The sequence below is a fragment of the Papaver somniferum genome, chromosome 1 (genome assembly GCF_003573695.1).
Source record: "Papaver somniferum cultivar HN1 chromosome 1, ASM357369v1, whole genome shotgun sequence".
Taxonomy (NCBI): Eukaryota; Viridiplantae; Streptophyta; class Magnoliopsida; order Ranunculales; family Papaveraceae; genus Papaver; species Papaver somniferum.
In genome coordinates, this window is record NC_039358.1 from 72585659 (window position 1) to 72602775 (window position 17117).

Sequence of the window (17117 nt, forward strand, 5' to 3'; positions counted from 1 at the left end):
CTGACACTGTTGCAATCACTTCAGCTAGGTGTTCTACAGATAGAGAGGAACCTTAGACTACAATGGTTTTGTTTTAATGGTCATCATTCTATTTTATTAGTTATACAGGAAAAGATGGGGGCGTTTTATGTTTTTATAATATTGGATATCTGGCGACTCAAGGGACGTTTCGCTACAGGTACTACTATTCTGGGAGAGGAGTTGCCTCGGAGCAATTGATCAGCAATTTGAGAGGAGGATATGTTATTGTACTGAAATCTATAAATAAATGGAACATCCAGGTGACTCAAGGGCCATTCTGATACACAATTTGTTTGAATTGTGGATCATGATGTCAACCTGAGCTTGTTAAGTGTGAATGTGCGATTCTTGATATATCAAGCTAAACAAGAAAAAAAAAAAAACAGGTCAAGTAATAATATGCGGGCTGTTTAGACTCGTTTTATTATTATTTGGAACCAGCTACAGCTAGTACTATTTGCAATTTTATGTCATAGGTCTAACAGGAATTTGAGAAGAAAAACAAGTCATTGCAATTTAATTATTCGTAGTGTTTGAAGAACAAAAGTGGATAAGGTAAATTAAGAGCAATTTACGGAGTCTCCGTGGCTAATTAACTGTAGAGAACGAACCAGGTAGGAATATATCCCAGTTTCTAGATTTCCATTGTTTAACTGAAAAGTCAATTTCGGAGAGACGTTGCTGGCCATACTTGACTTGGTGCCAACATGATCCTTCCCGCATTTGCCATTTCAAAGTATGGAAAAGGTGGTCGGAGAAAACCCCAGAACAGAAAGAGAAAAGACACCAAAACGGCTACTCATATCGTAAACAAAAACTAGTCTGCGTGATCTCATATCCTATGTCTAGTTTCTGTGAGTTAATAAAATATGAAACCTGTTTAGACTTCATATTCCTTTTGATGAGTAATTTGTCATATCAGGAATCACAAATTTTTTTCTTAGCTCCAAGTGTTTAAGATACGAAAGGAATGCGAAATGTCCAAACTTGAAACACATGATGCATCACCTTCCTTGTTTTATCATCCAACTAATTCCTGTCCTGACACTGAAATTAGACCAAACTTTTTTACGCTGCAGAAGACTACTGCAAATTCAGTTTTACATTGAATTCAACATATACGTTACTTATAGAATCTGTTGCCTTTTCTTCTGCTCCATGCAAAATATCTTCTCCTCCTCCTCTCATCCGAAGCAACAGAGAGTCTGAGCAGCTAAGAAGATATTTTTCATTTTCTTAGTGGTCGGATGCATACAAAAAACAGAGTCTTATTGAATACTGCCTGAATCTGCCGACATCATTTCTTGAATTGGTCAAGTCGGTGGGACCACTATATATACACAGTAACATGTGCTCCCATACGATATCCCATCCATTTTACTCATCATCTTTTTCTATAAATCCTCCTCCCAACTTCTCAATTTAAAAAAATCTCTCCCTGTTCTGTTTTTTTTCCTCTCAAAGACAGAAACAGAGTTTGCTAACCGACTCTACTTAGCTTCTCCTTCTTCCTCCAGTTCTTCCAATTCTTCTCTCTACATTTCTCAGCTAAATCAAATGGCTCGAGGGAACGTCTTAGTTGCCTTAATTTCCTTTCTGTTGATCCTTAATGTTTCAGGTTAGTGTTCGTGTTCATATACTCTGTTTCTTATTGGACTTAATTACTCTGTTTCTTCCTCCTCTGCATCACCTTTTTAAGAATACTTTCGAAAGAAATTTTAGATCAATTATATGTTTGATTAATAAGAACTTGTCTAATGTTAAAATTTTTGATGTTTTCAGGGGTATTGTCGGTTACGTTTACTATGATAAACAAGTGTAGTCAAACAGTATGGCCAGGAATTCTATCAAGTGCAGGAATATCACCACTTGACACAACAGGATTTGCATTACAGAAAGATGAATCTAGAATTGTTACCGTTCCAACGTCATGGTCAGGTCGGTTATGGGGTAGAACTCATTGCAGTCAAGACTCAACAGGGAAATTCTCTTGCATATCAGGTGATTGTGGTTCAGGAAAAGTAGAATGTTCTGGAGGCGGTGCAACACCACCGGCTACACTAGCTGAATTCACATTAAACGGTGCAAACGGACTTGATTTCTACGACGTTAGTTTGGTGGACGGTTATAATCTGCCCATGTTGGTGGTTCCAGAAGGTGGAACAGGTGGGAATTGTAGTACAACTGGTTGTGTAGCCAATTTGAATGATCTTTGCCCTAATGACTTGAAAGTAACGAGCGAAGATGGTAGCCATGTTGCTTGCAAAAGCGCGTGTGAAGCCTTCGGTGATCCTCAGTATTGTTGTAGTGGCGCATATGGAAATCCTAATACCTGCAAACCATCTTCTTACTCTGAATTCTTCAAGAATGCTTGTCCTCGTGCTTATAGTTACGCTTACGATGATGGAACCAGCACTTTCACCTGTGCTTCTGCGAGTTATGTTATCACCTTTTGCCCTCCATTATCCACCAGGTAAATTTGCAACCGCCAATTATCACAGTTGGTGTAATGTTTATTATTTACCGTTTAAATTTACGTTCAACAATTTGGTATTGATCAATGTTTTCCTATGTTGTTGCAGTAAAAAGGCCACGAAATATCCAGAGGCAGCAGAGTTGCCATTGTACAACTCAACAATGACATACTTAGGCGGTGGTGAAAGTTTAGAGGATGGCGGTGTATCATCATCCTCAGCCATGCGCGTCTCGTTCGTGCAACTCCTTGGCGGTGCCGTCTCTCTTTTCATTTTATTATCATCATCCGCAATTTGGAGGTCAATTTAATTGGCCTTTCGGATCAAGAACCTTCACCATTCCCAGAAAAACCAAACAAAAGAAGCAGAAACATGTTGTATCATGTGCGGTGTGCCTCTACATGGCTGCTTTTTGGATCGTGATGTGGGCTTGGGCCTAACTGAAACAAACAAACAGAAACCGGTCTTTCCGTGTGGACCCCTTGAGTTTGGCACTAGAGTGACGAAATTGGTTATCACTCTCAGAACCGGACAGGACCAAGGCTTATCACTATTTTTGGCAAAGTGATTAGCAAATTTGATCATATATACTTTTGAAATTTTATGTGGTGAAGGTGGAATTTGACGATGATGATGATGATTGATAGATGGACGTAATAACATTATACGCAATAGATTCTAATCTATACAGCGAATTCGCATTATAAATCGCAGTCATATTCACTGATCTGAAAGAGTTAGAAGCCAGTGATGCCACTTACAGATATTTTTAGTTTAGCTGAAGTGATTAATATATATATATATATATATATATATTTTTTTTTTTTTTGTGTGTGGAACTAAAATCAAGTGGGGGAATTTATTTAATTTGTTATTTTGGATTATGCATCTGTTGTCTATCACTGATAGGTATATGTGAGGTGATGTAATGTAATGAACCATTAACGCCTGTAAAAGCAGCCAAAAATTGCAATATCTATGTAAATTGTACTCGTTTATTTCTCTACGTTTTTCTTTTTTCGTTAATGCAAATAAGAAAATCGAACTAGGATACTGTTTATGATAATAGTACAAACAGATAATGTGATTTAAGTTATCCATTTCAATGACGATTGAAAGTCTCGTACGAGCTAGCTAATACCAGTTTGGACTGGTGGGTGGTGATGTATTAGTTTGTTTAGCTACTTTTGTGAAGATTACGTGTTAATTAGCTTAATATAACTGGATATAACCCACCAAACTTTGTGACGATTTGGTGTCATGTAGCAGCTCGTTGTTGATTAAGATGTGTAACCTTATAACATAATGGACTCCATAATAATTTCATATAAAAATATAACCTAACTAGTACTATCATTTATTTTCGTTTAGACATTCTTTTTTTCCTATCTATGAGAACCCTCTTCATCTTGTGTTCAAGTTTTGGTCAACCGATTTTACTAGTTGTTGGCTTACTCATTGCATTGTGACAAGTATTTTCTTGTAAAAAGTATGGTAAACAAAAAGTATGATAGTGACGAATTTCGAACTCCGATGAAATAGCCAAACCGGCCACTTTATCTATTCAGATAAAGGTTTTTGTAAACGCAAGAGAGGACGCGTACGTCCACAACAATGCTAATCAAAGGTAAAGCAGATAACATCTATTTCGTGAAGATGCTCTAGTTGGTCCCTGCTTAAAAGGAAAACCAACTTGATTGAAATGTCATTGCCAATGTGTGTAATCCAATTCATGAAAAAAGGTTTAAATGTTCTCAAATAGACAGTGGTGTACAAAACCAACAGACCGATCTTACGTGGTGCCACATCAACTACAAACGAATCTATCCATAAAAAAGGCTTCTATGATCTTAGAATGACTTCACATTGTCCACACACATCATTCACTGATATGTGATTAGTTGATCATGTGATTCATGTTACCCTTAAAGAGAATGCACTTGCAAGTTGATTGGTTCTTTTTTGTTTTGTCATTCTGATTTAAAGCCTGTTTAACAACCAGAAGCCGATAACAATGGTCAAGATGCAGAGGCACAAAAACACAAATTTTTTACCAGGAGATATTTGTTGGAATCAACAAACACCTACATCATTTTTTTTTTTTTTTTGAGTCTGACTCATTTGGACCTGACTAAAATTACTCGGCGTATCTGGATCTGGCTCAATGTGTTGCTTTTTGAATCAAATCTGACTCAACTGATTCAAAAATATGTGGACCAGTACTTGGTCCCATGAATCAGAAACATTTTAATCCCTGACTCAAACGGATCCGAATCAGGATTAGGTCTGATACATATCACGAATAAGATTCAAACTAAAAAATAAACGGCCAACATCTGATTCATGTCAAGACAGGAGCCGAAGTCGGATCCTGAGGCAAAAAGAAAAAAAAAATTACTCATGAGCTTAGTATTCTTCTTGTTGTTGACTCTACGAGCCAAATTTAGTTGCTCAATTAACCCTTTTCTACATGATTTATATGGGCTTGATACCAGCTTTACTAAGAGTTGATATCAGTCCATATAGGACAAAAAAATTCTGAGGATCCTGATCATTGGATCGATGGACTGGTATCAGTTCCTAATAGAGCTGGTATCAGCCTATATAAATCGTACTTTTCTAAACTAGAAAAGTGGTAAATACCTACTAGTATTATTGTAGTCAGGGGAGTCATTCAAAAAATTACATAAATTAAATAATTTATATGGGCAATCAAATAATTAACCTCATGTTTTATTGGAATTCTTAGATAATCTTGCACGGTTGCACCAATCAAGCATGAGACATCACATTATCTTCTTGTCAACTTAGAAGACTAGAGTTAATTGATTATGGACCAAACACGATAAACCTTGGAGGACGAGCTAACTTTGATTCCATTGATTACTTGTCTGTCTTCAAACAGAAAATAGGAAAGGGGGAATAATTAAGGTTTGATTAGTTGAAGAAAATAATGTGATTATCCATCTAACAAGTATGCGGCAATTCTTCTTACCAACTATTGCTGTCAAGTAAGGAATTTCGAAGAGTTTCGTAACTTGACCAACTTTATGCCAGAAAATAATGCGATGTTTTTTGATTCTTTACTTGTGCCCTTTGAACTGTGTGTTAATGTTCAAGGTTATTAATTAAGTTAATGCAAGTCTATCTTGGGATACTAACTCAGGTTTTAAGTTAGCGAGACCGGGAAAAAAAGAATAGCATCGAAACTGCAAGATAATCTTCTTTAACAATGAAAATGCAGCACTGGAGTGGAAAGCATCAAAGGAGACACATGCTATCTAGTATCCATGTACAAACGAATAGACCTGCTGACCAGTTGGTCAGCTACGTACACTCCCGAGTATCATGAAATTCTTACCCAAGTATTATAGACTTCAACGAAATTGTCTTTCGGAAAAAATAAGTATATGAAACAAAATAGACAACATGAAAATGACACTGTTGTGACCATCTTAGTCACTTCAAGAATGCAGAGAGCCCAGTGTTAAATAGTGCAGTGCTAATGCGCTACATAGCTAAACCGCAAATGCCAAATGCGAGAGAAGAATCTTCTCTTTGGCCCAAAAACAATTTGAGGTGATAAGATCCAAAGCCTATTTAGGTGCTGATATTTTAGAGAAGACGGTACCCATGTTCGGTTATACAAATCCTATCAAAACGCTTAGACATAGAATGGCAAAACTTTATATATATAATGGAGCTTAATTAACTTTATACTTTGGTTATCACTCATCAGTTATCACCTCTTTGCTCTTTCTGCAAACTTGTTCCTAGATATAAGTATAGCTTCGAACTTTGGTTACTGGTTAGTGTAACAAGGCCGAACAAAAAGAAGAAAAGCAAAAAAGTGTGAATGCATGTATATGCAGCAAAAGCATATCAATGCGGCAACATCTTTAATCGTATAAAGGAACTTAGAAGAAGGAAAAAAAAGCTGCAGAAAAAAAAAACAAGAGAAGAATTAAAATGAAGATGATCGATGTTCAACGTACATTTTTATAGATAAAAAGAAAAAGGAAACGTTATCCTGAAAAACCTCTTTACACACACATATACGTAGACAATCAATTAAAAACTTGTCTCAAGTTGTTATCATCCAAAAGCTACAAATTAACTAGTGTGCTCAGCAGTTAAATAAGTTTCTGTTAGCCGGTAGTTGAAGCGACCTGCTTACTCGCTTGTTTTTAGTTTGCTTTCACCACTAAGAGTCCGGAAACCCTAGAACAATAGTATAGACTTATGCAGTGAGTGAGCAATTGACTTCAGTGGCACTATCTCATTCACTCCTACTTGGCTTCGCCCCTGCATGGCTGCATGTACGGGCTAAGCCAGTTAAACCGTTGAATTTTTAAGCTGGATGTGATTCTAACGGAATATGCAGTCTCGAAAGGCATAATGCTGTATGAACTAGAACTACATTTGTATTTAAAATGGGAAGAGCCATGCATTAGCACTGTTACTATGGATTGGTTTTTTCCACTTTGACGGTGTAACCCACTGGCTATTAAATCAAAAATGGGAAGCAGCCATGCATTGGCACTGTTAATATCCTCTTTTCCACTTTGACGGTGTAACCCACTGGCTATTAAATCAAAAATGGGAAGCAGCCATGCATTGGCACTGTTAATATCCTGTTTTTGTGTGTTAGAAAGTGGGAGATGCTGATTGCATGACTGTTGCTATGGATTGGTTTATTCAATTTTGACGTTGTAACCCACTGCCGTTTAAATCTCAGGCTGATAATCTTAATTTGTCTTCGTTTTCTTCTTTTGAGAAATAAACAAATGACGTTAGTCTTACCGATCAAGAAAAGAACAAATTAAGAAATGAGGTTTATCTAAAGCACAAATGATGATTACGGCAGACCAAAAGTGACTCGTAAAAATAAAAAAAAACACAGCCCCATAATATTTGTCTTTTTGACTAAAGAATGCAGATCATGAAAAACCGATCACCGATGGAAACACAAGGAGTAAAATAATATTGGTGGAACATCACACTTTGAATTGATAAATATGTAAGAAAAAAAGAACAAGTGTTTTTCACATGAACTGTTTTTCTGTTGTGGGTAAGTTGGGTAATTTGAAAGGCACGAAAAATTAAAGAAAAAAATAATGTCAGATGTGGGATTTGAACCCACGCCCTCTCTCGAAGACCAGAACTTGAGTCTGGCGCCTTAGACCACTCGGCCAACCTGACTGTTGATGCCACTTCTGAGCCACAAGAAACACCTTTCAACAAACAAATGTTACTTGTACCGGCCTGTGTATTAATCAAAATATTTGAGCGGATGGCATACAGTTAAATATCTTGATCCGTAAACAGAGCAAAGTGCGGTGAGACTTTGCAAAATTGCACATTTAATTACCCACGTGGATGGGTAAGTTCGATTTTTCACGGTAGGATACTTGAATTGATCGTGGAAAGTTAAGATGGTCATCTCAAGTTGAGCCGAGGCTCATCTCAATCTTCTATGATCGTCTCAAGTTCTAACGCTCTACTCCAAACACTCGACTTATACAGAAGTCAGTCTTCTACATAATTTTCTTTACGAAAAATTCTTATAATATTTTAAATGCTTCTCTAAATTTTCAATAAAAATGTCTTTAACCTCAAGATGCTACACGAAAAAGAAGCCAAAAACCATCATGTACCTATGCCGCGGCACAATCAAGTTCGGAAGAAGAGAACAATCCCAATCTACTTTCTGGTCCAAAATTAGCGAGTGCTCAAGGTCACCTGTCTAAAAACATTGAGCGAGATAGCAATGCTCACAAACCAAGAGGCTATTAGTACAAGGTTAACCTTTTTCCAAAAGAGCTACCTGTTAGAGCACTGCTCGGTCGAACTCGCAAACGTTGTTATCTCAAGCTTGTTTGTCAAGTTTAGTTTCCAAAACTATAAGTCTTGATTTCTAGTCTATTTATAGCTATGTCTCGGATTAGGATAGAATGTCTAGTTGAGCTTTAGACTTCACGACGTTCATCGATTGAAGACAAAGAACTACTAAGGGGAGCTTGTGGAACTTCATCAACAAAAGGTATGTGGAGACTTGAACTCATCTATCACTCAGAAGTCTATTTATATTCTATCTCCTATTGAGACAAAAGTCGTGTAGCTATATAGACTTTATATTATACACATTTTATATTTCGAGCTCAGTTTAACTCGGTTACATATTTTTCGAAATATGTGTTTGTAAGCTTTCTCTTTAACCAAGTTCACCTTTATTCTTGATGAAAGTCAAAAGATGATCATGTGAAAATCGTCTGGTAACATCTTACATGATTTGTGTGAGACAATCATTTGATGTAGACTCGGAATGTTTCGTATTGATCTATTGATCACTTGAAAATTTCTTTGAAGCTAATAGTTTGTGTGAGACAGTTATTCCCGTCTTCTAAGAATGTTTCAATTATTAACATGGAGTTTAGAACGATTAACCATTGATTGGATATAACACAGTATGCGTACTTGTATGCTAACTATTGCAAGTTATTCCAAGTCCGGGAAACATAGTATGCATACCCGTATGCGTACTGGTTTGATAGTTGAAGTCCGAGAACTTAGTATGCATATCCGTATGCGTACCGGCTTAAAAGTTCAAGTCTGGGAATTCAAGTGAGTTTGGTCATGTACGACAGTATGCGTACCCGTTCGCACACTGGCGAACCCAGACCAAGTCCGGATACTTAGGTATGCGTATCCGTTTGCATACTTGAGTGGGTTAAGTTATAAAATCGGTTTGTTCATGAACAAATATATTTATATAATAAGGAATGCAATCTTTTGCAAACCGTGGAAATAATGTTCACGAATTGATTTGAGTGAATCAAAATCGATATTGCTTCAATTGTGTCTTGTATACTTCTATGAGAATATAAACAATTGAACAACTCTAGAACTAGTTTCATTTGATTCATATGAACTAGTTGTGATTAAAATGAACAAGGTTGACATGAAAGTGTTCATATGGCTTACTTCGGTTAACTATTGTTGAGTCAACTAAGTGTGCACGTTTAGGTACGATTACCCATATCTAAATGAAGTCAAATTTCATTTCTGTATAAAAAAATAAGTTCGATCTAACGGTTGAAAGATATTAGCTTGACTCTAATCAGGTTTTCATCTAACGGTGAATATTGAATGCTTTGTTACCAAGGTAGCATTGATTGCAAACCCTGATTTGAAGACTATATAAGGGAGAACCTTAGCAACTGGGAAACCTAATCCCCACACCTCCTGTGTGTACTAGCTGCGGCTAGAGTCGATTCTCCTTTAACCTAGGTTAACGACTTAAAGACTTCATTGAGATTCTGAAGCCAGACCCAACTATTTTCTCTGCAGTTGCATGTTCTGATCTTACTTTGTTCTATCGTATTGAGTACTATGTTCTCTAAGATTTGCTCGAGATTTAATCTCCGATAGGTAAGATGAAAAGTTGTCACAAACATCTTCGTCTCATCGTTTGTGATTGCACAATATCTTATTTCGCTACCATACGATTAAGATTATTTTGAGGTGATTGATATTACAAGGCTGTTCTTCGGGAATATAAGTCTGGTGTATCAATTGGTTCTTGTTCACCTTGATTTATCAAAAGACAGAACAAATACTCGTAGGTATCTCTGTGGGAGACAGATTTATCTATTCAATAGACTTTTCTGTGTGAGACACATTTGTTTATCAAGTCTTAGACTTTGGTTCGTAACAACTCTTAGTTGTGGGTGAGATCAGCTAAGGGAATCAAGTGCGCAGAATCCGGTGTGGTTCAAGAGGCGTGAGGAACGCGACTGTACCTTAATCAGTGTGAGATTGGTTATTTGGAATAATGATAAAACTGGTGACGACAAGGAGTTCGAGGACAAATTATTGTTCACCCCAGCACAACTTAAATTGTGTTGGTTAGTGCATCTTGTCTCATATGCCTGATCAAAAGAGATAAGATTATGCACACCTCAGGCTTTAGGGAAAAAAAATTCTTTTAGATTTTTTTTTTCTTTTATTGTTTTTGCTCTGTTGAGCATTGTAAGTCTTGAATTCGTGTTTTTTTCACATCTAATTGATATTGGAAATGACTTCCCTGTTTATTCAATAAAAGAGGGTTATTCTCGACAATTCTACCCTCTTTAGGGTTCAGAGTTGTGCGTGCGTGAACTTATGTGTTTAAAAGTTCCGTAACCCTACATTCATTTTTCCTTCACTTGAAACTCTTTTTATCATAAGACTGCTTGTTGAGATTATCTTGTGATTTCCTCTCACAATTCCTCTCATATGGAAATTCCAACCATTATGTCGTGTGACAGAAAAGATGTTAATATGATTGTTAAGCTATCAATCATGAAGGAAAAATATAAATCTCCGTTACTTCCAACTTTGAAAAGAAAAAGAAGGAATGTGAGGAAGCCAAGAGTTGTTCCTTCAAATTCTCAGAAGTTTTCTGGTGTTTTTGAAGAGTTGAAGGAAACAAGGAAGGAGATTCAGGAAATAAAGGCTATTGCTTTGAGAACTCTTGAAATTCAGAAGGCCCTGTTTCGGCATCAGTTCAAAAGGTTTGTTGGAATTTACTCCTTTCTTCATGAACCTTATGTTCTCATGGCTGTTGACAACAAGGAGTTCGGGGAAGATAAAGAATTTTTCAGAGGTCTCAATGTCTAGGAAACTTCTTATAAGAATTTATTCTTGTGTTTTTAAGAAGGATAACTAGGGTTTGGAATAACCATTATTGTGAGTACACATAGTTATTGCCAACGTTTTCATCTTGCAATGTTTTTTGATTTATTTTTTTAAATTCTAATGTTTATTTGGAAGATGATTTTTGCAGTATTAATCTTTATGGTTTTATATATTGCAAAGTGTTATGGGATATGTTGTTTACGTTTGTGAACCTTGACTGTCCCATACTTGTTCAAAAGTTAGCTCTATTATATGTCGGTATGAAAGTATTGATAAAAGATAGAATGAACTTTTGACTACAAAAGTTAAGCCTTTTATGTCATTATGCAAATATTGATGGAAGAAATGATGAACTTTTGTTTACAAAGATTAAGTCTATTATATGTCATTACTCATTATGCAAATAGTGATGAAAATAGAATAAATCTTTGATTATTCCGCAGTATTGGTGTTTCCCTGATCCACATCTTTGTGTATGTGTTGTGTTGCTCCGTAAGTTCTCTTATGTCGAGCATGACCAATTGAATTGATCATTTTCCTTATGGTTAATTCAATTGAGATTTTTGGATACAAATTCATGTCATTTGATTTGTTAATGTCCGAAGAAATCCTTATTTTCTTGTAAAATTAAGGTCGCTCTTGTTGTTCTTTCGGGAATGACATTTTATGGGGGATAGTTCTTAATTGATCTTGTGCTTAATTTCCAAATCTTTGTGGGGAGTGCGGCTGTGGAATATTGTAGGGGTTATCTTGAATCTTTATAAACTCCTTGATGAATACACTAATTTTCGACTATGTGAAATCATCGAAACAAGTTGGTATGTTGTTCTCTTATGGTCATGAAGTATCTCTATGAAAATTTCATGAGGATCCCACTAGTTTTCGTACATTTTCCAATTCATATTGACAAAAAGGGGGAGAATTAATGTGTAGTTCACACTACAAATACATATGGTTTACGAATCAATATGTAAGGGGGAGTGGTTTTCATTGTGAGATGAAGTATTGACTAAGGGGAAGCGATACATATAACCATAGTATTCTTGTCAAAGTTGTGATACAATTGAACTTTGATGTTGTGTAATGATACTATGACACTGTATAACAATGATTAAGAGCAACTGTTTTCTCATTGTTATAGCTACGGATCTTCAACAACTATGATGCTGGGTTAAACACCTTTATAATCATTGGAGTACTTGGAAGTGACGAAGATTTCGAGTAATGTTGAAGAACCAAGGAGATCAAGCATTTGGATGAGAAGCTAAAAAATTTATTTATTTTGTAATCCATATGTATTGATAGTTTTGTCACTAAAATTGACAAAGGGGGAGATTGTTACAGCACTGCTTGGTCGAAACTCGCAAGCGTTGCTATCTCAAGCTTGTTTGTCAATGTTAGTGATCAAAACTATAAGTCTTGATTTCTAGTCTACTTATAGTGATGTCTCGGACTAGGATAGATTGTGTAGTTGAGCATTAGAATTCACGGCGTTCATCAATTGAAGACGAAGAACTACTAAGGAGAGTTTGTGGAACTTCATCAACAAAAGGTATCTGGAGACTAAAACTCATCTATCACTTGGAAAGACTATTTCTACTCTATCTCTTATATTGAGACAAAAGTCGTATTACTATATAGTTGTCGATTATACACATTTGAAATTTCGAGCTGAGTTTAACTCGCTTACATATTTCTCGGAATATGTGTTGGTAAGCTTTCGCTTCAACCAAGTTCATCTTATATTCTTGACGAAAGTCAAAAGATGATCATGTGAAAATCGCTGAGTAACATCTTACATGGTTTGTGTGATAAAATCATTTGGGGTAGACTTGGAATGTTTCGTTATGATTATTTCAATAACTTGAAAATTGGTTTGATGCTAATAGTGTGTGAAAACGGCTATTATCATCCTCTAAGAAAGTTTCAATGATTGAAATAAGAGTTTAGAATACTTAACCATCATTGGATTATAAACATAGTGTGCATTCTTGCATGTATGTGATCCATGACCGGAGATAAAGTATGCATACCCGTATGCATACTTGTAGTTGTGAAATTTCGTGTACCAAGTACACATACCGGTAGGCATACTTGCGTACGGTATATGTCCGGGAATTTCTGCTGGGTTTTGGAAGTTTACTAAGTATGCGTACCCGTTCGCATACTGGTGAATCCAAACTCAGATCGGCTACTTAGGTATGCGTACCCGTATGCATGCTTGAGTGGTTAAAGTTCAAAATCGGTTGGCTCATGAACTAATACATTTATATATTAAGGAATGCATTCTTTGCAAACCGTGGCTATAATGTTCATGAATTGATTCGAGTGATCAAACGATTTTGCTTCAATTGTGTTATTGTATGCTTCTATGAGAATATAGCAATTGAACAACTCTTTAACTAGTTTCATTTGAGTCATTTGAAGTAGTTATGGTTAAGATAAATAAGGTTGATATGAGAGTGTTCATATAGCTAACCTCGGTTAACTACGGTTGAGCCAACATGGTGTACACGTTTAGGTATGGCTACATAAACCTAAATGAGGGTACATTTCATTTGTGTATAACAAGCTAAATTCGATCTAACGGTTGAAAGATATTAGCTTGAATCTAATCAGGTTTTCATCTAACGGTAAATATTGAATGCCTTGTTACCAAGGTAACTTAGATTGCAAACCCTGATTTGAAAACTATATAAAGGAGAACTCTAGCAACTGGGAAACCTAATCCCAACACCTCCTGTGTGATACTAGCTGCATAAGCTAGAGTCGATTCTCCTTTAACCTTAGGTTTTCACGAAACCCTGTAGGTTAACGACTTAAAGACTTCATTGGGATTGTGAAGCCAGACCCAACTATTTTCTCTATAGTTGCGTGATCTGATCTTGTTGTTTCTATCGTGTTTGAGTACTATCTTCTCTAAGATTGGCTCGAGATTTAATCTCCGATAGGCAAGATAAAAAGTAGTCACAAGCATCTTCATCTCATCGTTTGTGATTCCACAATATCTTGTTTCGCTACCATACGATTAAGATTATTGTGAGGTGATTGATATTTCTAGGCTGTTCTTCGGGAATATAAGTCTGGTATATCAATTGGTTCATATTCACCTTGATTTATCAAAAGACGTAACAAAACTCGTAGGTATTTCTGTGGGAGACAGCTTTATCTATTCCTATAGACTTTTCTGTGTGAGACAAATTTGTTTATCAAGTCTTCGACTTTGGGTCGTAGCAACTCTTGGTTGTGAGTGAGATCAACTGAGGGAATCAAGTGCGTAGTATCCTGCTGGGATTAGAGACGTAAGGAGCACAACTGTACTTTGAATCAGTGTGAGATTGATTAGGGTTCAACTACAGTACAGTCTAAAGTTCATTGGTAGTAGGCTAGTGTCTGTAGCGGCTTAATACAGTGTGGTGTTCAAATCTGGACTAACTCCCGGGGTTTTTCTGCATTTTCGGTTTCCTCGTTAACAAAATTCTGGTGTCCGTGTTATTTCTTTTCCCCATTATATTTTGTTGTATAATTGAAATATCACAGGTTGTGCGTTGAATCGATCAATTGGTAAATCCAACCTTTGGTTGTTGATTGAAATTGATTGATCCTTGAACATTGGTCATTGGTACTGTTCAAGTTTTTTCTCTTATATTCAATCGGGATCGCAAATTCCTATTTGCTGATTGCAGATTGAATTGAGAGATAAAGATATAAAACTCTTTCATATACTTTTCTCTAGATTGAGTCTAACTGTCTAGTTGATTCTCTGAAAGTATATTGGAGTTTGTCTATTTAGATTTCCAAACAAAATATTGGGTGTGGTTGTTAGATCCCCGCTTTTTCAAGATGGAAACAAAAGGATGCGAAAAAGAGAAGAAAAGAGAAAAGGTTTTGATAATTGTTGTTGGAAGGATCGAAAGAAAGAGACCGAAAAAGGATAACATATATAACCAAACATAGAACAACAAAAATGATTGACATGACACAAACATGACATACAACTGGAGACAATCGAAAAACAAAACAAAACCATTGCAGGAGAAGTGTAAAAGAAGGACATTGGGGATACAGAAGCTATACAAAATACACTTACGAATGGGTTCGGATTTTCTGGGGCATTATAATCATCAGGATTTGCTAGTTTTCTCTCAATCATGATGGTTGTGAAACAATTAATGGTTTGGTTCTAGGGTTTGTTTGTTTTTTTCTCTCCAGACGGAAGTTTATGCCCGAATTTTGGATATTTGTGAAAGAAATTTTTCACCGGATTGTTTTTCATGGATTTTTCTTTGCGGGCTAAAAGGAATGACGTGGAGAAAAATTAGAGGAGAGAGAATCAATTTGGAGAGAAGAGATGGAATTCACTCTTAACATATGGGGTAGGAGTTACGCTCACCGTGCGACGTGGAGGCTTATACGACTTAGGATTATAAGATTTAGATATGAACTTCCAAGGTACTTTTCCCCAACAAAAGAGGCGAAGCACAAGAGCTTAAGAAGTGGTACAATTCCTAATTTCGTTTTAAAGGCATTTGTATACGAAAAATTACACAACAGTGATCCCAAATCAGATATATATGACTCTGAAGCGGATACAAAAATTGCTAAGGTATTTATTTTAGATAAAATTTTTGATGGGGGGGTTTTTTGATCGGGGCATGTGGGACAAATGAGATGTTGACACATGTATTTCCTATTAATTGCTTCCAATAAATTTTTGTTTTAAAAACATAAAAGAAATGTATTTTTCGAGAAAATCTTGCTTATATATTTTATGTTTGGTATTTTTGGAAACATAATTTGTGAAAAGTAGGAAATACCTATTAGTCTTAGAAATAATATATTAGGATGAGTCTAGTCCAGTTGACTGAGACAACTGTCGGTTTGGTCCTTTTTGGTAAAATATATTATAGTTTGGTCCTAAAAATTATGGTTTGGTCCTAGGGTGACGTCATGGATGATGTAATTGTCACTAGGTAGTGGCAGAAATACCCTGTTGGGACCATATATATAGAAAAAGTCAATAGAAAATATCTTATTTCAGATTTACTTTCTCTCTCCTTCAGTTTTCAGATCTAGTTTCTCTCTCCATTTTTTCTTTTTCTTTTTACTGTTGATGCTCATGAAAACGATGAAGCAGGATGATAATTTTTTGGTTTTTTTCTTCAATGTAGCTACTGTTGATGTTGAAGATGATGATGAAGATGATAAAGACGACGAAGATTTTGTGTTTCTTCGTCATTTGTTGCTGCTGCTTTTGTTGAAGATGATGTAGACGATGAAGATTTTTATGTTATTTGGATATATTTTTTTGATTTTGATGTTGAAGATCTTGATCTTGATTTTGCTGTTCGTGTTAAAGATGAAGTTCTGCTGCTGTTAAAGACGATGATGTTTGCTGCTGCTGTTGAAGATGATGCTACTGCAGTTCATTCCAGAAATGAACTCTGTTATTTTTTAGGTTTTTATATGGAGTTCATTTCTGGAATGAACTCTGTTTTTTTAGGGTTTTTATATGGAGTTCATTTCTGGAATGAACTCTGTTTTTTTAGGGTTTTTATATGGAGTTCATTTCTGGAATGAACTCTGGTTTTTTAGGTTTTTATATGGAGTTCATTTCTGGAATGAACTCTGGTTTATATGTTTTCTGAAAAATAAGTAGAAATTAACAGGAGTTCGTTTTGACGAATGAACTACTACAAGAAAATAAGTAAAAATTAACACGGAAGGGTAATTTTGTCTATTTTATATTTTTAAATTATTATGGACAAAACAGTAAAGACGTTTTTCCAAAGGACTAAATAGACATGGGACCACCTAAAAAGGACAAAACGATATTTTTCCCTTGTGAAAACAATTAATATGAATGACATATGTTAACATCTTATTTGTCCGCCATCCCCATAAAAAAACTCCCCATCAAAAAATTTCTCTTTATTTTTTAGT

At 35.8% G+C, this 17117-nt stretch overlaps 1 protein-coding gene and 1 non-coding gene across 2 annotated transcripts; one reads left to right on the forward strand and one right to left on the reverse strand.

Annotated features, from left to right (window-relative positions):
* The first annotated feature begins 1431 nt into the window (after positions 1–1431).
* LOC113290599 (thaumatin-like protein 1b) lies at positions 1432–3501 on the forward strand. The gene is made up of 3 exons (XM_026540190.1): positions 1432–1639; positions 1804–2494; positions 2604–3501. The coding sequence occupies exons 1-3, from the start codon at positions 1579–1581 to the stop codon at positions 2803–2805; spliced, it is 954 nt and encodes a 317-aa protein (XP_026395975.1). The 5' UTR covers positions 1432–1578; the 3' UTR covers positions 2806–3501.
* Positions 3502–7613: 4112 nt separating this feature from the next.
* TRNAL-CAA lies at positions 7614–7697 on the reverse strand. Its single transcript has one exon. It is a non-coding gene; the product is annotated as a tRNA-Leu (tRNA).
* Positions 7698–17117: the final 9420 nt, after the last annotated feature.